This window comes from Danio rerio, chromosome 19 (genome assembly GCF_049306965.1).
Source record: "Danio rerio strain Tuebingen ecotype United States chromosome 19, GRCz12tu, whole genome shotgun sequence".
Taxonomy (NCBI): Eukaryota; Metazoa; Chordata; class Actinopteri; order Cypriniformes; family Danionidae; genus Danio; species Danio rerio.
The window spans coordinates 43,818,241-43,842,500 of record NC_133194.1 but is presented as its reverse complement, the minus strand read 5'-3'; the positions used below and the strand labels follow the sequence as shown (position 1 = coordinate 43,842,500).

At 35.8% G+C, this 24,260-nt stretch overlaps 2 protein-coding genes across 4 annotated transcripts in view; one reads left to right on the top strand and one right to left on the bottom strand.

Moving 5' to 3' along the window:
• Positions 1–22,945, top strand: part of pdk4 (pyruvate dehydrogenase kinase, isozyme 4) — a 24,719-nt gene extending 1,774 nt beyond the window's left edge. The window contains exons 2-12 of one of the 2 annotated variants that reach the window (XR_012394633.1): positions 867–1,008; positions 8,669–8,740; positions 10,042–10,226; positions 12,191–12,280; positions 12,421–12,498; positions 15,778–15,854; positions 17,759–17,857; positions 17,993–18,103; positions 18,332–18,445; positions 20,560–22,367; positions 22,662–22,945. Coding sequence is in view for 1 of the 2 variants with exons in the window: in NM_001128704.1 (NP_001122176.1) it covers positions 867–1,008; positions 8,669–8,740; positions 10,042–10,226; positions 12,191–12,280; positions 12,421–12,498; positions 15,778–15,854; positions 17,759–17,857; positions 17,993–18,103; positions 18,332–18,445; positions 20,560–20,703 (1,112 nt within the window). In the remaining variant the exon portion in view is untranslated. Of the gene's footprint in view, positions 1–866; positions 1,009–8,668; positions 8,741–10,041; positions 10,227–12,190; positions 12,281–12,420; positions 12,499–15,777; positions 15,855–17,758; positions 17,858–17,992; positions 18,104–18,331; positions 18,446–20,559; positions 22,368–22,661 lie in introns of those variants that run through there. The other variant, NM_001128704.1, reaches the window with a different exon arrangement.
• The window catches only part of dync1i1a (dynein cytoplasmic 1 intermediate chain 1a), a 186,054-nt gene that overhangs the window by 157,489 nt on the left and 4,305 nt on the right, over positions 1–24,260 (bottom strand). The gene's annotated exons all lie outside the window — the stretch shown is intronic.

The window sequence follows — 24,260 nt, the reverse complement described above, 5'->3', positions numbered from 1 at the left end:
CGTAGTCCCTTATTTATCAGAGTTCACCACAGCAGAATGAACTACCAAATATTCCAGCATATGTTTTATGAAGCTTATGCCCTTGAAGGGGACACCCGGTACACACACTCATACACGGTGAATCTGTGTTTAAGCAATTCACCCATAGCACATGTCTTTGGACTGTGGGGAAAACCGGAGCACCTGGAGGAAACCTATGCCCACACTGGGAGAACATGCAAACTCCACACAGAACTGTCAACTGACCCAGATGGGACTCGAACCAGCGACTTTCATGCTGTAAGGCGACAGTGCTAATCACTAAGCCACCGTGTGTCCCCCAGGGGCGTGGCGGACATTTTATAAGTTTGGGAGCAGCTGTATGAGATCCAAATGTTTACGTTCATATAATTATTAATCACCTGTTTCTAAATGGTCTCTAAGAGTGAGGGGGGCATATCCCTGCCCCCGGTTGCTTCGCCCCTGGTGTCCCCTACATGTATATCAACAAAATGTACTCCCAAAAGTGTATTAGATAAGGGAAAAGGCTAAATATATTTTACTAACAATTTTTGACACTGATATAACCTCGTCGATTTTCATAATCAGTGAAAATAAACTAGTGCTCCATACCAAAATACAGAATGGTCCAAAAAATGGTTACCTATCTATATCAAACATAATAGTAAAAAAAAACACTAATTAGGAAATAAATTGTATATTTTAATGATCTTAATGAAGTTTTATTATAAAGATGTACATTTGTAAAGACTTTACTAGTGTTAGCCAGTGTTCATTATTACACAATATTAAACTTGCCCGTTTAGTGACTATTTTGGTGTGCAGTTCAAGAGTGAAATTCTTACGTAGTCCTGTTTTGCTCTCAGGATCTGCCAATGCGTGTGAGAAGACCTCCTTCATGTTTCTGAGGCAGGAGCTTCCCGTCCGGCTAGCGAACATCATGAAGGAGATCGACTTTCTTCCGGACAAACTGCTCGGCACTCCTTCACTGAAGCTGCTGCAGAGCTGGTGAGATCCACCGCTGACAAAACACCATCCATAAGATTAAGAAGAGAGTAGTGTGATGAACTCAGACCCTCTGTATGGTTTTTACAGCTCATATGACACATTAATGCACAGCACATGACTACAAAATTACAAAGTCTTTTATATAAGCATGTGAGCAAGTTGGAGAGCAAATTATACTCTCTTTTAAATCAAGAAAGTAGTTATAAATACAATTTGTATCACAATACAGCATGGTTTCCACTACATTCATTCTTCTATGGCCGGGCGCCACACCAAAATTCATCCCGCCACGGCTACAGCTTCTTATTAATTGAAAACATTCATATATTGTTGTTGTTGTTTTTAATAGCGGGTTATAATCGAACCAAAACGCATTGAAAGGTAAGTGAATTATAACAGCGCAAACCTTTCTGGTACCGTAGAGCTGTGCGCTATTTGTTTAACACTTTAAGGTGACGTGCTTATTGACAGGTGCGCGATGCGTGAGGCCAGCAAACACGATGTACCTTTCAGTTAAGATAAACACAGGTTCCATAATTATACTTTATTTATCGATAAAGGTCTGTGATTCTGCATACAAAGACTTTAACGTTACCTTGCTGGAGTTTACTGCCGTTTCACTTTAATCCAGGACGCATTAATACTGATCTGTAGGTTGGAGACATTGGAGACATTCATAAATATTCATAATCTAATAAATGTTGGAGACATACTCTACATAAACGCACTAAATCGCACTTCAGCAGTGTTTATTTGAGAGCGCACAAGAAGATCTGCGCTTGAACTGCGTGTTTGAGGGCGTGCAAGAAGTTTTTTTTGTGCACGAGCAGAGGAAATCGGCGCGCAAGCAGAGATTGGCATGCTCGTATTAACGTTACATAAATGGGACCCCGACTAATACTGTGTGTAATACTTCACGTAATACTTCACGTATCCACATTTCTCCGTTTGTCATTGAAATAACGCCATAGGTATTTGGTAGATTTATGTAAAAGACCTACCGCCACAGCTGGAAAAAATCCTAAAGGAAACACTGTACAGTATTGTTTATACAGTCCTGTATTTCTTAATTTTGGTCATACATACAGTACATACATAAGATGTACTGCAATACTTGCTTATTTAAATGAGTTTTTGTCTTGTTTCTACTCCAAATATAAAAAAAAAAAAATCTTAAATCAATAATTATTTTCTAGACAAGTTAAAAATATAGTTTTGTTCAGAAATAATTAGTCATTTATTAAGTAATGAATAATAATTTCTTTAAACAAACTAAATTATCTCCAATTGCTTTCAGTTTGAGCATTATTTTGGCTTACCCCACTGGCAAACTATTTAGCTTGTTTTAAGGAAAAACTTTTACATTTTTCCCAGAGAAGGCTTCTTGATTGAAGAACGTTTAGATATTTGTACTAGAAACAAGGCAAAAACTGTAAGAAAAGCCTTTTTGCAGTGTATCTTTACAGCAGATTGTGTTTAAAAGCTTCCAAGTTTCGTTTGTTGACCTGAATCACTGAGCTACTTTTCTGTTGCTTGTGCTGTTTGTTCATGATGGTCAAGAACATAACATTTCTGTTGGACATGTTTGTATCAAGTGCTGATTCAGCATATTTTTACTATCGTCAGCATATTTTAAGCATTAAAGGGACAGTTCATCTAAAAGTGAAAATTCGGCCATAATTTACTCATCCTCCATTTATACCCAAACCTGTTTCAGTGTTTTCCTCTGTTGAACGCAAAGCAGGATTATCTTAAGAATGTTGGGGAAAAACAGCCATTGACTTCTATAGAATTTTTGTTCCTACTATTAATGTCAATAGCTGCTTTTAGCTAGCCGCCTTCAGAAAATCTTGTTTCATGTTCAACAGAAGAAAGGATTTTGTAAACATTTACAACCACCTGAATGTGAGTAAATGATGAGGAAATTTTAGTCCTTGGGCGAATTATCTATTAAAGGCAGGTTTCTACTTCAGGTTGAATAGTTTTCTTTCAGACAGTATTTCTGTTCATCTTTAGGCCAAATAGGGATGCAAAGATTATAGACTTTGGTTGTACAATTATATGAATAATCATGGTTTCATGGTTATCACGATTATTATGCAGTCATTAGTAGGGCTGCACGATTAATCGGAAAAAAGATCACGATCTCAATTAGACCCTACACACGATCTTAACTCAGCTTTTTCTACAATTCAGTCAATTATATTTTCAAGGTCAGGCAGTTGCACAAATCACAGCAACATGAACACCTTCGAATGGCGTTAAAAGTGTCACATATTTATAAGGTATAATTCACCCAAAAATGTCATTTCTGTCTTCATGTAATGATGTAATCGCCGTCGCCAACACGTGAGCTGATCGCCAGCTGTTTGTTTACTTCCGAGAACCAGTGTTGCCAGATGTAGCTGTTTTCAGCTTGTAACCAGCTTAAAACTAAAAAGCACCGCCCAACAATCTGTAGTCTCGTTGGGAGATTGAAACTGTTGTAAGCGTTTGTATGTGGAAAACGGGGGCTATGGCTCCTCTGGGGGATCATAACAGGTTTATAAGTGAAGAACAGGGCACGTTGTTACAAAACCGCCCGATTTTACACTACCCGCCTATGTCATTTTTTACAATCTGGCAACATTGCAGAGAACGCGTGTGTTCCCATCTATGACGCCTACTTTAGTGAACAGAAGCTGCATAGGCTGTGAATAACAGGTAATGAAGTTGTAAATAGCGTTCAGTTTGTTGCACAGAGCGATCGTTTGAGGGCCGCGCGGGAGGTTTGATTTGCATTTATGTGTCTTTTCTCACACAGCCATGAGTCGCACTCAGAAGTGAAAGTGAAAGCTGTGTGCACGTCATTTAAATAATCATATCGCATTTTAGAGTTATGTTTATGACAAACATTTGATATGTTTTTTTCTTTCATAGGGAACACAGTGTTGTGCATGAAAATAAATTAAAATAAATACTGAGTCAGTGTAACAACACAAACCTATTTATAATGTTGAATATAATGCAAGACGGAGTCTGATAATGACAAAATTCTAATTTTACCAGTGAAAACAAATGGTCTAATTATGTTGTCAATGACGGATGACAAGCACATGTCTTAAACATAATAAATCAACTTTAAAATTATGAATAGCTATATTATGATGTCATCATTTTACTGTGAGTTAACAAACAGGACATATTGAAAGTCTGTTCAAGTACTTCATAATGACTATACAAAATTTAGCATTTTAAGCAACAGTAGACCTACACATAGGCCTAATATTATTATTGTTGTTTTACCATATGTTTGAGAATTAACAGTAATAATAGGCTAATCATAAAAACCTTTATTTTACATTTACAGAATCGTGAGAAAGAATTGTGATCTTGATTTTAAGCAAAAGAAATCGTGATTCACATTTTTGCCAGAATCGTGCAGCCCTAGTCATTAGTTTCAAAACACTACTAGTTTAGAAATCACATGAAAACTAGGGGAGTCAAAATTAATAGTTTCTTCGATGCACCGCGATGCAGACGCGGACAATTCGGTATCGGTTCAGTAATAATCATAACCGGTTATTACTGACGTCATTTACCTCATATGCGCTCTGTCGCGAGGGAAACGATCGCGAGTATTTACAACGCTCTAACTACTTAATACTCATGAACTGTGCACAATTTCACTGTGTGTGTTTGAGAATGAAAAGAGCCTACTCCATTTCTTTTTCTTTCTCTCTCTCTCTCTCTCTCTCTCTCTCTCTGTCTCTCTCTCTGTCTCTCTCTCACACACACACACAGTGGTCCATTTGACCTGCTGGCGTGGGTTTTCTTCTCCCCTCGGCTGTTTTACAGCGTTACTTTTGGATTACAGAAACGAGCGCGTGTCTGCAGAGTTTTCTCCACCGTGTCTATCATAGATCAGCTGTGAGATTGCCCCTGCCGCTGCCGCCTGCCGCTTATCATTCATCTGATGAGCGCAGCGCGAAAGAGCCAATCGCAACCATCTTTGTTGAGGGTGTAACCAATCAAAGGGGTGTAAGAGAACTAGACAAGGATCAGAAATTGAGCTGGATATTTATATTTTATTTGTTTATATTATTTGCTAAATGCTCTTTTTTTTTTTAAATTACAGTTTATATATCTGACTGTTTGTATTAAATGACACAATTGTATTACAAATAATAGCCTATATAAATATAAATATATTCATACATTTTAATACAAGAGCTGCTGCTGTGAAGAAAATATAAAAGCACCGTCAATGCACCGTGATGCACCGAAATATCGAATTGAACCGAATCGATGGCATGATAATCGTAACCGAACCGTGAGACTAGTGTAGGTTCACAGCTCTAATGAAAACTCCTTATAATTTAAAGTGTTGATTGTGAAAGGCACTTTTTACTATTTTCCTTTTGTATTTTTTCTCTTTGGAGTAGAAATGTGTATATTCCATACAAAGTATGAAGCTGACAGGTCACTTCTTGTCATGTGACTTCTGGAGCGCCAATATGTCTGCGCAAGCCATGCATTTCCATTGGAAATAGCGAACTTGCGTGCTATAGGATATGTGAACGACCCTTGGATAATAGCCTCAGCCATAGTTAAAATCAGCCTTGAATCCAGTGTGCTGTGCGTGGGTAATCTACCTCGGGGTACAAGCTCGGAACTTTAAACTAGTGCTCAGTTGGCATAACTTTGTTTGGTTGTAGTAGTTTTGTTCTGTGCAGAAATGTGTTGTTGAGAAGCCTTTACAATTAATTAACCATAACGAATTAAATGCGCAGTTAATAGTGAAACCAGTTAATTGTTGCATTCCTAGGGCCAAAATACACACATAGGGATAATGCTAGTGATATGCCACTTTGTTTGTTCATTCAGTCAATCAATCAATTTTCATTCATTCATTCTTTTCGACTTAGTCCCATTATTAGTCCAGGGTCGCCACAGCGGAATGAACCGCTTACTTATCCAGCATGTTTTACGCAGCGGATGCCCTTCCAGCTGCAACTGATCTCTGGGAAATCAATCAACTTTTTGCAACCATTTTGAAAAATATCATAATCAAACAATTTTTTTTTCTTAAAGTCTGACTCTGTTCTGATACCGTGGCTAGTTTAATGACAATGACATCAAAACCACCAGCAGTTACTAATTAGTTTTTACTTGTCTAGCAAACCTAAACTATATCTATAACACCAATTGAAGGATATTTTAGCTTTGTTGCCTTGAATTATAGGGTCACTGTAACCACATTCCACACTGTCAATGCTATTGGACTCACAAGATTTGTTTTTGTTTAGTTCCTTCTTTGCAGAATGAGTTTCATACTCAATGTCAGGCAGCGTGCACAATGTCATAGACGATACATATACAATTTTTAGTCAATTTAGTCAAGTGTTTGGTCAGGATTAGTGTGCTTTTGAAATTTGAACCAGAGGTCAAAGTTCATTAGTGCTATTTACATCATGAAAACTGTCTATTGCTTATCTTTTTTACCCTGTAAAGACGTCAGATGAACAATTCACACTCACAGAAAGTAATGCAAACGTACGTTGCATATAATAATCTTTGTTTTCATGAGGATCTGGGTCAGAATTTGACCTTTGTTACGTTCTGATGGGTTTCCTTCACACAGTTTTCTATATTGAAAGTTAAAGGCCAAAAAATATACTTGTAAATCTTGGGTAATCGGATTCATTTGCAGATCACGGTTTTAAAAATTTAGACAAGTGTGGTAAATGTAAAAAAAAGAAGGTTAGCGATGTTCTTCATGAAAAGGCCATTTGACTGTTCTGATTCTCTGAACGGACAGGATTTGAAAGCACAGGCTGTTGGAGTTTTTACCCTTTGTCTTGCAAGGTTTGGCAGAGGCTTTGTGTTCAACAAGTCAACTGGAATATATTGAAAATTATGTAATGATGGGTGTTACGTAAACAACATTTTCTGCTGACTTTGCAAGATTTGTTATTCCATGGCTACAAATGTTTTGTGAAAAAGATACAACAGATAGGAACAGACTTTGTTTTCAATAATTATTATATTAAATTAAGTTACATAGGTAATGTACATTTCTAAATTAATCTTTTTATAAATTATTTTGTATCAGTGTTAAAGAAAAAAAATATATATATATATATATATATATATATATATATATATATATATATATATATATATATATATATATATATATATATATATATATAAAAAAGTTGAAATATGAATATTCTTGTTATTAACCTCAATAACATTATTCAATTTTTCATTGTATTGGGAGAGGTGTAAGTTTTGTGCAATGTATGTATGTATTTGTTTAATATAACGAATAATTAAAATTGTTTTGTTACTAGTAAACTTGTAACAAAAATTAATCTGGTCTCTTGATTGCTAAAGAAAACTTTGAAACATTTGAAACATGAATTGAACTGATATATCGGAGGGAGGTGTGGGTGTTGTGGAATGTATTTATGTAATATAATTAATATATGTCTTATTAAAATTGTGTTACGTGTAGCTAAAATTAATCTGCTTTCTGGATTGCTAAAGAAAATTAAAACATTTTAAAAATAATGTTATTTTATACGTTTACATTTATTATGTTTATGTATATATTTACATTATACTTAATTTATTTTAAAAATTATACAACATTGTACTTGAACTTAAAGTGACAAGTGAGCGTTACACCTGCCCCGTTCTTTCTGTTATGACAATGACAAATAGGTTTGTTTTTATTCAGTTTAAAGGGTTCTTATACAGAATGTTCTTCATGACTCATACTGAGATCAAACCAGAGCTAAATGTAACTTTGAAACATGTTCACCGACATGTTATGCAGTGTCAGATATCACCATGAGTCACTGTATATAAACAAGTGTACTGCAACCTTCCTAGAGGTCTCGATGTAAACAAGTGCTCTCTGACAACACACACACAGCCCTGTCATTCAGCTTGTACAGTATGTGCTCTGTCACAGGACAACTGTTCCCTATACAGTTTCCGTTCGCCCTGGGAAGTATTGTTTTACTCTAACTAAACTGCTAAATTATGCACATAAAGCACCTCCATTAGCCATTCAAAGTCAATCGGCTTTGTAGTTTAAAGAAAATAATACACAACATTACATACCAAGTACAGTTCTGATTAATTTCTTCTCATTTTTTTCTAACAGATTAATTTGGTAATAGTGATGCATTAAAAAATGTACCTGCAATTTCTATTCAAATGCAAATCGAAACTGAAAATAGCTTAACAATTATTTCATTCACAATCACATTTCTTTTATAATGAAGGCTTAAATTATTCAATCATTTAACTTGCCCAAGATGGTTTTATATTGAGTAGGGGTATATTGCAGAATATAGGGGATTTTAGTGGGGGAATAAGTGGTTTGTCAAAATTCAGATTCATTAAGAAACAAAATCAAGTGACTGACTGTTTTAATAAATAAATCATTGAATCACTTACTCAAATGATTCATTTGAAAGCAGATTTGTTCATGAACAAAACCACAACACTGCTATAAAAATCTATATATATGGAAAAGTCTGCGGAATTTACTCTGGTTATTGTAAATAGGCCACCTTTATATTTAAATATCTATTTTTTACTGTTTTATTCAGCGTGTGGTGCTGGTTTCTAAAATTACACGTTCATTTGCTTTCAAACACAGGTACGCTCAGAGTCTAATGGAGCTGGTGGACTTTTTGGAGAAAGACCCTGATGATAAAAAAATCCTGACTAAGTAAGTGCCATTTTTAAGACCATTTTAGGGCATCCAACACCTTTATGAATCTTCTGTGTTTGTTTGTTTCTTTACTGCCACATCAGCAACTTATGACTATTTCATGAAAGGATCTACAATTACATCTCTTATTGAATTATGAAGTTGTTGTTGTGATTATTATTATGTAATATGCATTTTTTTTACAGTTCGATATATGATAAAAGTGATTCATTCAAAATTCTGATTCATTTAGAAACAAATCAAGTGACTGTCTCATTAAATGAAATATTAAATCACTGACTCAAATTAATATATTAAAAGCAGATTCATTCAGGAACGACACCACAATGCTGCTGCTGAGACACTGCAGAATACTGCCTAAAATATGAAGATAAAAATTTAAAGATTAAGATTAAAAATTAAGATAAAATTATTAGGTACACCTTACTTTTTTCAAGTTGGACCCCCTTTTGCCCTCAGAACTGCCTTAATCCTTCATCCTTCATCGATTCAACAAGGTACTGGAAATATTCCTCAGTGTTTTTGATCCATTTTGACATGATAGCATCACGCAGTTGCTGAAGATTTGTCGGCTGCATATCCATGATGCTAATCTCCCGTTCCACCACATCCCAAGGATGCTCTATTGGGTTGGGATCTGGTGACTGTGGAGGCCATTTGAGTACAGTGAACTCATTGTCATGTTCAAGAAACCAGTCTGAGATGATTCGTGCTTTATGACATGGCGAGTTATCCTGTTGGAAGTAGCCATCAGAAGATGAGTATACTGTGGTCGTATACTATAGGGATAGACATAGTCAGCAACATTACTCAGGTAGGCTATGGTGTTGACACGATGCTCAGTTGGTAGTAAGGGGCCCAAAGTGAAAAATCCCAAGAAAATATCCCCCACACCATTCCACCACCATCACCAGCCTGAACCGTTGATGATACAAGACAGGATAGAACCAAGCGTTCATGTTGTTTACGCCAAATATATTGGATATTTTCCCTTTTTCTGACCACTCTGTAAACCCTACAGATGGTTGTGCATGAAAATTTCAGCAGAGCAGCAGTTTCTGGAATACTCAGACCAGCCACTCTGGCAAAACAACCATGTCTACATGCCTAAATGCATTGAGTTTCAGCCATGTAATTAGCTGATTAAAAATTTGCATTAACAAGCAGGTGTACCTAATAAAATGGCCGGTGAGTTTATAGTACTAGCAAATAAATAAAGATGGTTAATAAATAAAACTTGGCTGTAGTCTGTTTTAAATGACCTCTAGTAGTATTTTTAACCAGATGATGTGTCTCAGATTCACAGAAACACTGATCAATGTCAGGAACAGGCATAATAATGTGGTCCCCACCATGGCACAGGGGGTGCTGGAGTACAAGGAGGCCTTTGGCGTGGATCCAGTGACCAATCAGAACGTCCAGTATTTTCTGGACCGCTTCTACATGAGCCGAATCTCCACACGCATGTTGATGAATCAGCACAGTGAGTGTTCAGGACACACACTAAAGCCTTAGACAGAGAACGTTCTGTCTGAGCTGAAATAATCAGAGTCTTAAAAAGTCTTAGATTTCAAAAAATAAAATTTAGACCTTATAAAGTCTTAAATCCACTGAAATATTGTGTTGTATGCCTTAAATACTTTCAAACAGCTCTTAATTTTCCTGTGTCCTTGTAAAGCTACCCAATCGCTACAACCAAAAAAAAAAAGGAAAAAAGTTAAACGAAAGTAAAATTAATTAACTCCATATAACAATGGCATATTAATGTTATATTAATAATGTTATAATAAATGGCCATATAACAATTAACTTCTTTACATCCTTACATTAACACCTGTTTAAAAGCTCTCTATGTGTTTGACAAATTATTTAAAATATGTGGTGAAAAGAAATAACTGAATTTTACATTTTAATGCATTTTAAGTAAAAAAATATTCCACTTGCCATTACAAAAAACCCTTAGCCTTTTGCTCTGTAAAAGTCTCCCAAGTCTTAAAAAGTCTTAAATTTCAAAAAACATATTTTAGGCCTTAAAAAATCTTAAATTCACTTAAATATTTTGTTGTATGCCCTAAATTATGTTAAACAGGTCTTTAAGTTTTCCTATGTTTAAGTAAATAATCCATCTCAAAACTTATATATATACAGTTGAAGCCAGAATTATTAGCCCGCCTAAATTATTCGCCCCTGTTTATTTGTTTCCTTAATTTCTGACTAACGGAGAGCAGAGTTTTTCAACACATTTCTAAACATAATAGTTTTAATAACACATTTCTAATAACTGATTTAGTTTATCTTTGTCATCATGACAGTAAATAATATTTGACTAGATATTTTTCAAGATTCTTCTATACAGCTAAAAGTGATATTTAAAGGCCTAACTAGGTTAATTAGGTTAACTAGGCAAGTTAGGGTAATTAGGCAAGTTATTGTATCATGATAGTTTGTTCTGTAGACAGTCGAAAAACAAATATCTTAAAGGGGCTAATAGTTTTGACCTTTATATATATATATATATATATATATATATATATATATATATATATATATATATATATATATATATATATATACACATAAAAAAATTTTTTTTTTTTTACTGATTTTATTCTAGACGAGATAAAAGAAATAAGACTTACTCTAGAAGAAAAAATATTATCAGACAAACTGTGAAAATTTCCTTGCTCTGTTAAACATAATTTTGGATATATTTACAAAAAAAATTAATTAATTAAAAGGGGACTAATAATTCTGACTTCAAATCTGTATTTGTTTTTATTGCAAAGAGATGTAAATCACAACTGCTGTTAGACATGTTTACAGTGAATTCTTCTTATTAAATTCTGTAAGCAGGGAAGGAAAACTAAATCAACACATTTCTTTACATGATCTTCCATTAATACAAAAACTATTTACTGAAGTAACTGGGCCAATTGAAAAAATCCTTAGGTGTTTAGCCCTGTATAAGTCTAAAATTCATTCATAATGGTCTTAAACTGATCTAAAATGTCTTAAATTTGACTTGAAGAAACCTGCAGAAACCCTTAGTCAGACTACATGATGATCATGTAATGCATGGTACGATATACATGATAAATGTCAAACATTTTATATTATATTAAAATAATGTACTTTTAAAGCTTTTAAGTCATGATGCTCTGTTTGACAATTGATAAACATATTTTTTTATATTTTTATATTTTTATATTAAATGTTTTTATATTTATACAACTGTTCTCTAATAATATATTTAAAAATCTAATTTAATGGAATGTGATGGAATAGCTGAATTTTCAGCATCTTTACCCCAGTCTTCAGTTTCACCTGATCTTTCAAGATAATTTTAATATTTATTCAAAACATTTATTATTAATATTATTAACTTTATATATATTTTTAATAATCCTTTGATCAATAAGATTAAGAGAGTGCGTTTGTTTGTTTTAGCGTTAATCTTTGATGGCAGCACCAATCCAGCCCACCCCAAACACATTGGCAGTATCGACCCAAACTGTGACGTTGTAGAGGTCGTCAGAGGTAACAAACCCTGTTTCTTTTCTGGGTAATACTGTTCATTCTTTGAAAGAAAGCTAATAAAGTTATTTTATGAACACTTGAAATAGCCTGTATATTGTTTGACTTGTAAGCTTAGTTTTGCTGCACTTTTCTCTCTCTAGATGCCTATGAAAGCTCCAAGATGCTGTGTGATCAGTACTACTTGACCTCTCCTGAAGTGGAAATCAAACAAGTGAACAGTGAGCGAGAATTTTCTCTCTCAAACTTTCAGTCTTTGTGTGCCGTGTGCATGGTGAGTCCTGTGCAGTCAGAAATCATCAGGTCCTTAAAGTCCTATAGTGTCTGTTTCTATCTGGTATAAACATACATCTTTCGGGATTCAGTCAAGAAGCAATACCATTTTCATTCATTTTATGTCACTTTTCTCCACTGGTGTTCACATTTAGTCAAGACCCCTTCCTCTGATTTTAAGTGACTGCATTTGCACCTGTATTTAGTGTCAGACCACTTCTGATTAAATTGACTAAAATGCATGTTAATACCAAATGTAAACATGATTTTATATACTTCACAGTTGATTCATTGCTATTCTATCATTTTTAGTCATTTGACTTTTTATGATGGTGTCAAGAAAATTGCTGGGTAAAGATTGTGCAATAATATGCTATGTAACAAAGATATAAAAAAATAACAAGAGACACTAGTCAAAAGTTTTGTAAAATAGTTTGTTTTTTTCAGAAAGCATGCAGAAAAACTGTCAAGAAGACATTTATAATCTCTCAAACGATTTCCATTTCAAATAAACGCTGTTCTGTTGAACTTCTATCAGAGTCCTAATAAACATGATGGTTTCATCTGAAATATTAGGCAACCAATATGTCTAAAATATTATTAATAACATATCTTGTGCATTAAATCGGCCAATTATAATGATTTCTGAAGAGCTGTGTGACATTAATGAAGCTGAAAACTCGGCTTTCATCACAGAAATCGATTATATTTTAGCATACATTCTAATAAGCTTGTTTTTTTATTGTATTTGTAAGCAAATAGATTTCATTAGAGACGGTTAGCATAATCTAAATGTTGCGATGCCTGTGTGGTTTATGTTTTGTTGGTAGGACTAGCAGACCTTTAAAAATGTGTATTTCTGAACGTTGACTATTCACTATTCAACACAATGATCCTAGAAGTCCGGTTCCGCACATTCTGTGTCCGCTCTATAATACATAGGGATTGAAGATGTTAAGTTCCCATGTCGGGGTGCGGGGGTGGGGAAGAGATCTTAATAAATTGCTGTTACAACAGGAAGCCTTTTGGATTTTCACTCTAGATATGCTGTATTCAGGAGGTTTAGTTTAATATTGGTCGTCGTTGATATTGGTCATCGTGGGCCAGTTGAATGGCTCCGAAGGTCTCCTGATCTGACCTTCTTAGACTTATCTTTGGGGTCATCTGAAGGCAATTGTCTATGGTGTGAAGATACAAGGTGTGCAGCACCTGAAACTACGGCCCCATTTACACTAATGCGTTTTTGTTTAAAAACGCATAAGTTTTGCTACGGTTACGCCATCTATCCACACTACGCCGGAGTTCTCAAGAGCCGAAAACGGAGCGTTTTGGAAACGCTGGAGAGGTCGTTTTCATTCTAAAACGCTGCTGCTCCGTCTCAGTGTGGATGGGAAAAGACGGAGACATCTGAAAACGGAGGCGGGGCTGCCGACGTTCGCCTATCTGATTGGGGCTTTTCCTCAATATTAAGTAGCCCACACACACAGTTCAGTCTCGCATCCTCTTCTTGTAAGTTCAGACTGCGCAAGTTTGATCAAGTCTGCAGTCTCCCCCTTCTCAGTTTGATATGGAAAACATACCGAAGACACGCGTAAATCTTCAAAGGGAACAGTGTAACGTTAGTTTATAACTTCATTCACATCACCCTGGCTTTGTTCTTTCACTTTCTCAACAATAAAATGTAAACATGATTTAATGAACTGCCTATTTTCTTTTTAATATTAGCAACTAAACAGACAGCAGAAATGTTGAGGCGTTGTGCTGCATATATGAGCGTCATCTTCACTGTGTGGAAATTTATAACAAAACGGAGCCGATAACAACTGTCTCCTTTCAATGTCAGTGAAAATACGAAACACACCCTCTCTTTTGCTGAATATCAGTTTTAATCATCGATAATGGCCATTATAAAAGTATAACATAATAAGTTTATACATTGTAGGAAATAAAGGCAAGCGATCAGTCAATGTACATGGATTAATCATTAATTTATCTTTGCGCTTAACAAAACAAGTTACCTGTGAACAAGTAATAGATTCCAATGACCAAAGTCAGGGAATATGTCGTTAGATAAAGACAACAACATGAATGAAATATCACGTTTAGCAAATATAGCGAGATTAGATCCAGCGAAGATGCTTGATGAGCAGTACGACTAGCAGAGCTCTCATCTGGGTAGATTGGCTGCAGCGCTTGCCCGAGAGTGTGTGTGTGGTCACGTGATGTGCGTTTTCAGCGTTTTGGTGTGGACGGAGAGCAGTTCAGAAACGCTGGGTAAAACGTACGTGTGGACGCGGATCGTTTTCATTCTAAAACGCCGTTTTAAAACTAAAACGCATTAGTGTTAACGGGGTCTACGCATACTGGAAGCCTGTGCTGGCATTTCTCCTGGGGTGTTGCTATCAGTGTGTGAAGAGTGGGAGAAGAGACATTGACAATCCAACACAATGGGCAGCACATTGAACACATTTTATATGTGGTCAGAAACTTGTAAATAACTCATGAAAGAATAAAGCTATGTTAAAACATTGTTCTTCTTGAAAAATTCCCATTAAGTTTGATGTGTCAAATGACCCTTTTCTTATTGAAAAAACAAAAGTTGGATCCAAGATGGCCGACTTCAAAATGGTCATCACCCATCTTGAAAAGTTTGCCCCCTCACATATACTAATGTGCCACAAACAGGACGTTAATATCACCAACCATTCCCATTTTATTAAGATGTATCCATATAAATGGCCCACCCTGTATATTTATTGTGTGGAATGATAGTAGCAAGTCTAGCTTTGTGTATTTGAATGATTTAATAACAAAAACACACAACCACTTCAGGTAGTAATTTTAATAACTCATCCATGCGGACAGAAATAGCTCGTTTTATCTTATCATCACTGTGTAATATACTGCATAATAAAAACTGTGTACTTGGTTGCATAATGCTAACATATTGGCACAATCTCTGTTTATCTTCTCAGTGTACTATTAAACAAAGTACAGAGAAGCGACAAGGCTGAATGAGCACCGTTTCACCAACATAAAGAAACAAATTAGCCAGCATAACCTTTGTCGTGTACTTTATAGCTGACTAGATTGAGCAGCATGTGCCGATATTGATTTCTGTACTGCATTCTTAAACAATAACGTTTATATAGGCATGCATGTTATTGCCTTGCGTTATGGTTTGCATGCCTGTAACTAAATCGATATATCTGTTGTTTCTTTTGCAGTTAAAGGACCCAGTGACCCTATACATATAGTTTATGTGCCTTCTCATCTCTACCACATGCTCTTTGAGCTTTTCAAGGTACTTGAATTATTTTATAGCACAAGCTATAACTCACACACAATTATAGTCTTGTACAAACAGAAGTGCAAGGAATGTATTCATGCGGTTCAATAGTTTAAATGCAAAAATATTTAACAGATTGTTGTTGTACTGTAATTAATTGTGAAATAAGAATATATGCAAGCTCTAATGAAATTTCTGAAATTTTCGATGTCTTATGATTTTAGTCCACTCAGGGTGTCCCGCAGGTCTTAAAATGTCCTAAATTTCAAAATCTACATTTTAGACCTTAAAACATCACTGAAATTGTGTTGTAGGTCTTAAATTGTTTTAAATTTGTCTTTCCAATTCCAATTGTTTTTTCCAACGTCCATGTAAAGCTACCCAATCAGACCAACACCCATCCCATCACAATTAATTTCAAAGATATCCAAACACAACAAATTAAACAATACATTTGAGAGCATTTAGTTTTATAACAATATGGTTTGATTTTAGAATTTTAATGGTTCAATACTTAAAACAATACTGTTTAATTATCTTCTTTACAACAATTGTTTAATCTATTTATAACTACCTGGTGGGGACATTCACCTACTGTAGACTCCATGCGGAGCATACATTTAGTTTATTACTGTATGTGTGTGTGTGTGTGTGTGTGTGTGTGTGTGTGTGTGTGTGTGTGTGTGTGTGTGTGTGTGTGTGTGTGTGTTTTTTTTTCCTTTTTTTTTTATTTAACTTTTTTTAACTTAACAATTTTTTTTGCCTGTTATAGTTTTTAAAACTTGATAATTGGGAAAAAGAAAAATTATGTTAAAAAAGTGTGAATAAGAATTAAATAAATTAGAATTTTTGACAGGTTAAATAAGGGCCTACTCACACTATGCTATCCGAACCGTGCCCAGGCCCATTTCCCGGAACGGGCTCAGGCACGGTTCACTGAGCTCGAAACCGTAAGCGAGACGTGACTTTTAAGGGACTGTTTCATATGGATTTATTAAACATTCTTACTGTTCAATGAACACAAACTGTAGTAGTTTATTAAAGATGCAAACCCCTCACTGCACCACAGCTGCGCCTTTAGCAAACCTCCTAATTCCTGCAGCACGAGGACTTTATGATTGTTTATGAGCGTCAAAAGTGGCTGATCTGTTCAGGGAAATGTTCGACTGTGTGTCACTGCATTTCAAACGACTAAACCGATATAACTAAAGAACTGCTGTGCGGAGAGAAAGCGCTTACTGAACAGCACATCATCAATGACGTAAGCGTGCCCAGGCCCGAATGTAATACGAGTGCGGGCCATTGGGGGAGATGAGAGGGGGGACAGGCGTGCTTTGGCCTGGTTTAAGGCAAGTGTACATATTTTGAGTACGCCCTAAAAATCTATTCCAATTTTAGCACTCTGCCTAAGATTTAAGTCATAATGGTCTTAAAAAGTCTTAAATTTGACTTGTTGAAAACTGCAGAATCTCTGCCACTTATTCAGAGCTGCTGTTTGGGTTTAGAATACATAAAAAATGATGCTCAAGTTGTACAGACTGTTGGAAGCTAATTTTTCAGCAACACCTTCATAATTGAGCAATTGATGGAAACGACTTGGTCAACTATATTTTAATTGGTTGGAAAAAAATATATAAAATATGTATGCATCTATCTATCTATCCATCCATCCATCCATATATATATATATTTGGATGGGAGGAAGATAGGAAGATATTTAGTTAAGATGCACCCTTATTATGCGCGTCATTTTTGGGTGGGACTTCCTACGAGGCCAACATAATGTCACTAAATGGAAAAGAGTAGCATGAACATTCAGCAAAACGTCTCCTTTTGTTTTGTTTTTTGGAAGAAAGTCTTGAATTTGTAATGACATGATCTCTGCATTTGAGAGTAATGGATTTCATTCTCCAAAACAGAATGCAATGAGAGCAACTGTGGAAACCCACGAGACCAGCCTTCATCTCCCACCAATCAAAGTGAGAGTTTCTCTAGGAACAGAAGATCTGACTATTAAGGTGACTATTAACGTCTATGTGTGTTTACACTCATGGTTCACCAAAAGTTGAATATTTAATCTCTGTTTTAACTCGCTGCATACTGGCTGTAGCAGAGGCCAAAGCATGTTTGTGATTATTCTTCTGCTTTGTTAGATGTCTGACAGAGGCAGTGGAGTTCCTTTGAGGAAAATTGAACGACTTTTTAGCTACATGTATTCAACTGCGCCGAGTCCTGTGGCTGAAGACACTCGCAATGCTCCCCTGGTATGAAGCTTGGTTGTCTATTTGAATGTAATGTTTGCAGATAGCCTCTGCTGTGTAATCTTTTACCAAAACTTTGATCCACAGTCTTGTTTTTAAAGAATATGTAATCTTGAAGATTATTAATTAGCAGAACCTACAGCATGCATTGTTGTTTACACCAGATTAGTGATGTAATACAGTTGTAAAAATTTCTCCTTGTACAATTTTTTTTTTTTTTTTTTGTCTCAGGCTGGTTTTGGCTATGGTCTTCCTATCTCTCGTCTCTATGCTAAATACTTCCAGGGAGATCTGCAGCTCTACTCTATGGAGGGATATGGCACATCTGCAGTCATTTATCTAAAGGTAAACATTATGGACCCTTTTTACATTTCCGATTTGTATGGGAGAGTACAACAGATCATTTTTTACAACCCTATTTGCTAAAATAATAAAAGAAAATCAAGAATTTCAGAAATTGTTTGAGACTGATAACAACAGCCAGAAGAGAGAACAATGTCAGATTTACTCTCTTGCCCCATAAAGCTTCATTAGAAATACCTTGCTCAAGCACTAAAGCGTTTTTTTTTTTTTTGTATTTTGATGAAAAGTTGATGTAATACATATTAATGTAAATAGGTTTTTAAAATCAAAATATTAAACACTTTCAAGGATTTAAGATTATGATGACTGTTAAATGCGCCATAACCGTCTTGTGAAAACAGCACTATTGCATTACATGGTGTACGAACGTCCTTGATATCTACTACCTACATTGGCAACATCCTAATTAGTGAGTGATTTGAAATTCTTCACGCTACATAATAGCAGTCCGCATTGAAAAATTAAACTGACAATATAGACATGCGGTGAGCGCACACGAGAAAGAGAAACTGCTCACACTTTTAAACGAGCTTGTAAAACAACAACAGGACACAGCAGATTTTGTTCTTCTTGGCTTTGTGGCTGTTCATGAAGATGACGACGGGTTTGTTTGAGCTCGGGTCGACTATGGCTTGTTATTATTTATATATTACAATGGTGTAATGTCTTGGCTGTGTTTTTAAAAATGGTGGTTCCTTTGTTTTGTTTCTCCTAGCTTGTGCACGAGCGAGTGACATATCTCTGTAAACCAATAGCGTTCAGCTGTGAATCTTGCTTCGCATTTTGGTACCTGTTTGTCGTGCTACGTACCCTTTGCAAAGGGTATCAAAAAAGTGGTATGGTACAATTTGCTTTTTGGTACCCTTTGACAGTGGAAACGGCCATAAAAGTGTACCGAGCCAAATCACTCAGTGGAAACGGGTCATTAGTTGCCTTTAGTTTATTTTTCAGTCAAGCCACTAGTCGTCACTGGTCTCTGTCCATTTGTTTGGTGAGCAACCAAAGTTTTGGATGACACCAAAATCACTTGTATGTCAGCTCATAAACAAACTGGCTGATCTCCACGTACCTCCAGTGTCCCTGAATCTGTGGTTACACTCAGTAAACAGCGATGAGTTTGGTAACTAGGGATGCACCGATATGGATTTTTTGGCCGATAACGATAACCGATAATTCTTCAAACTTGGAGGCCGACAGCCGATATGTATAGGCTGATAATTATAAATATTTTAAATAAAAGATTGAACTGCTCTTATGAACTAAATAGTCTATACTCAAAGCAAAAAAGCTATAACTTCAAAATTTGCAAGGTGATTATAGACCTATATTCAAGATTTCACATAAATCAGCATGCAAAAAATTATTTCCTTTTCTTCATAGCAAATTAACATGCAAGTTGATTGTTGCATAAAAATAATAGTTTAAATAACAAAATGGTATTTAATTAACAAGCAAGTTAAATATATTTAAATAAGAAGAAAATGAAAGAGCTAAGGACTGAAACCAGCTCAAATGGTCATGAATAAAACATGTTACAGTGATGTACACAAGTACAAATATGTCATGTCCGAAAAAGCCTTTTTCAGAGGTGTTTTGACAGTTAAGAGCCACCATACAAGCGAACAGCTAAATACAGATAGTACGTTCAGAAAATGCGGCACAGATGACCTTCAGGGCCAATTACAGTCATTTCTGTTGAGCATGTGAACACATTGGCATATCAGCGCTGTTTAAGAACACCCTGAACGCCACCCAAATTGACATTTTTAAACTTTCTGTACAGATTGGTACCGAAATTCAGTATCGTGACAACCCTAATTTCAATATCTAGCCATACAATGGAAGGCAATGGATGTTATGCAGGTTTAAAATAATGGAACAAACATACCTTTATTACTCCATCAGAAATACGATTTTTGGGTTATAAACTTTTGTGGTCAAACTAAGTTTCAAATCCACACAACAAACTCATTGCAAAATTCTCATTTACTTAAATTCCTCCTCAACCATGGAATTACATACATTTGACAGTATATGACTGTACATTTATAATGTTCATAAATATATTAAAGGCATTTTCTCTATTATGTTAACAGGCCTTATCCACTGAATCAATAGAGAGGCTTCCTGTCTTCAACAAGTCAGCCTTAAGGCACTATCAAACCAGCACAGAAGCGGATGATTGGTGCATCCCGAGCAGCGAGCCCAAGAAACTAGGAAAGTATGAGTTCAGCGTTTGAGAAACTCATTAGATAAGCAGCATATGGACTGAACGCAGCTAGGAATGACCCATAGTGGAGGAGGCCTCGAGTTCATTTGGGTAACTATATATGTGACTCTTCAGGTATTTCAGAAGAATGGTGTAATCAAATGATTGATAATTGACTTGATGAATGTTACAGTCTAAACAACAAAACACCAAGGGCATTTTTGTCTTCCACGTTGCTTATAATACACCACACAAGCTTCATTTGCAGTGCTAACTCTTTCATTTAGAGTTTCTACGGGATAAAGTAAAGTACATTTCTTCCGAGACGTCAGAGACTTAAGTAGAGTTGTTGTTTGAGCATGTGTTGATTTCTACACATTACCACTGATTTTGAACTGATTCTGTAAGTGTGTTTCAGTGTATACGCAAACTTGTGTTTTAGTCTATGGGGCCAAGTTACCAGCTTTGTGTTGAGTTATAGCATGCACATATTTGGAAAAAGCAACCAAAAGTAGCCAAGGCTGTGTTTACGTCCTTGGTTGAAAATGCATTTGCAATGCAACCCTTAGAATGACCATAGTTGTGTGTGTATTGCTTGATTGTGAACTTGAAATGTTCCAGTAACCGTTGGACCTACTGTCTAACACTCCATTTCGTTTGAAATGTAAATGCATGTCCTTATCATTGAGGCCAAATCATTTCATCCACTTCTAAGAAGGGGTTATATATTGAATTTAAAAACCCTTAATACTAGTGCCACCAGTGGTCATTAAGTGATCTGCAGCCAGCAACTAACTGAATTCTTGTATTAGCGTGCATGTAAAATACAATAGAATATATACAGTAGAAGTCAGAATGATGTTAAAATTTGTACATTTTTTTCCCCAATATCTGATTAACGTAGAAGATTTTTTTCAACACATTTCTAAACATAACTCATTTCTAATAACTGGTTTCTTTAACTTTGTCATGATGACAGAATATTTTAACACATATGTTTTTAATATACTAGTATTCGGCTTAAAGTGACATTTAAAAGCTTAACTAGGCAAGTTTGTGTAATTGGGCAAGTCATTGTATGAAAGTGGTTTGTTCTGTAGCCAGTTGAAAATAAAAACTAAAAAATAAATAATACTTTTTCTAGAAGAAAAAAAAATCATTGGAAATTATTTAAAAATTAAGGTATGTCTGATAGGGTTGGGCGATGTCGACCAGTTTAGCATTGTACGATGTCTAATGTGAAACATCGCGATGGACGATGGCATTGTCATCATGTGAAGAGCAGGGGTGGGAAGGGGGGTGTTGATAGACTGTGCGCGCCGTGTCTGAAGAGTGAGGAGGGATCCAGGATGATGAGGGTGCATGACTTATTTGAGGACCGGGAGGGAGACGCGCAATTTCTAGGACATTATCACTCGTTTGCGGACATTATGAGTCCCGCAAATGCATAGAGACTGCCGGGAGACTTGGGATATCTGAATATCACGTCTAACAACTATAGTGAGGCGCAATCCAGCCGTAAAACCTTGATAAAGACGTGCACTGTTCTCTGTCTTTAGAGCTCTGAGAGAGAAGCACGTGGCTGTGTGTGTGTGTGTGTGGCTCTGCAGTGAACACCACTTGTGTGTGTGTGTGTGTGTGCGTGTGTGTGTGTGTGTGTGTGTGTGTGTGTGTGTGTGTGGTCACGTGATGTGCGTTTTCAGCGGACGGAAGGCTGTTCAGAAATGCTAGGTAAAACACGGTGTGGATGTGGATCATTTTCGTTCTAAAATGCCATTTTAATACTAAGACGTATTAGTGTAAAAGAGGCCTGAGTGTGTATTTTTCGCGAGTGGGTTTACGACGGGGGCGGGGCAGAGCATAGGCGATGCCGGCTCAGTATCGTGTTGTCTATTAACCATCGGCGATGGACAATGGCATCGTCTATCAGCCCAACCCTAATGTCTGATTGGGGCTGGAACTAAACTTTTCAGGACACTGGCCCTCCAGGACCGAGTTTGGCCACCCCTGGTTTATAGTATTGGTTTTATTGGTGTATATGAGTTTAATTTACGAAGCCTTTTTTTAATGTAAAAGCTAATACAAATTTCTTATTGTTATTATTAATATTATTATTATTAAACCACACTGAACTGAACTAAACTGAACTTCAACTCTAAAAACACATTTTCAGTTTACTAAAACATCTATGTTCAGCAGCTGACAATCTACATTGTAAAGGTGCTATAGAAGTAAAGATGAATTGAATAAAATAAGAAATAAATAATATAAAGCATTTTCAGTTTTCAGCTTTTTGGATTTTCGTTGCGTCCCTAATATTTAATCTGTGTTCTTTCCTCTAAATAACAAAACAATCAACAACAAAATCAGTTGCGACAACAGTGAGAAAACAGCAATTAAGAAAGCATCGGATTTTAGTGATATGGGTTTGTATCCACAAGCTCTTAAATTCGCCATCTTAAAGGTGACTTAACGGAAGTTAAATGTATTATAGTTTGATTCTAAACTATATCTGAGATTATATAGACCTGCCATTTGTAAGACATTTAAATCAATCCCATTCTTTGCATTATACACTGACGTTATAATACAGACTGGCTCTTTCAGAACATTGACTTGTTCTGCAACAAACTGTTCACGCACGGGCAATAAAAAGTAGATTAATAGATGAAGTCCCTTTAAAAAGGCATCGCACTATAATGCATTTTCAAAATAAAAACAAAAGTTAGTCAGCCAAGTTATTCCACTGAGATACAAAGCATTTATAGAACTATACATTATCTCATCATATTTATAATAATAGTAATGGATTGAGTTGTGTTAGGGACTGACAAATTAAGTTTGGGCTCATGTTCATAAACTACAGTAAAATGGACTACACAATATTGATCTTTGTGTATGCATCTTTATTTTATGACCACAGGAATGGATGGTGTTCGTGACAACAGCATTTGGCTGCACATTTCAGGTTTACTGTATGAACAAAAACAACGTGTAGCACTGTAGTTGTTTTCTTATTATTTTGTTAGCACGAGCACACTGAAGAAATACTCATTTCTCTATTTTTATGTGCATATAGCAGGAGACATTTCTTTTCCTTTCTGTTTTTATTTAAGTATATTATCTCAGGATTGTTGTTTTGCGAGTTGTGTCTTTTAGTTTTGTTTTTATTGTCGTTGTGTTTTAATTTTGACTGTAATGTTTGTGAATATTGAAAGCAATGTGAAGGAGCTGTATATGAATTTTAAGGGAACTGGAGTGGCAGCAGCTGCTCTGATTCAAGTGACACTTATCAGACTCTGAGTGGCTTTCGGCTGCTGGCAGTTTGCTCTGCTAACATGGATTTTCCTCGTTCAGAGATGGGAGAATTATTTAGACAAGCTAAGTAGATCATTTGCACATATCCAGTTATAATCTAGAACTGGCATCTATGTTGATGTTATTCATTTATACCTCACGAGCTTCATTAACTGAACATCGCCGTCCTCATGAAATCACAGCTGCTGCTTTTTGTTTGTTTCTTTTTGACGTGTTCTTGATACACAATCCTGTATTAACAAAGCAACTGTGTTAAAGGATGGTCATGAA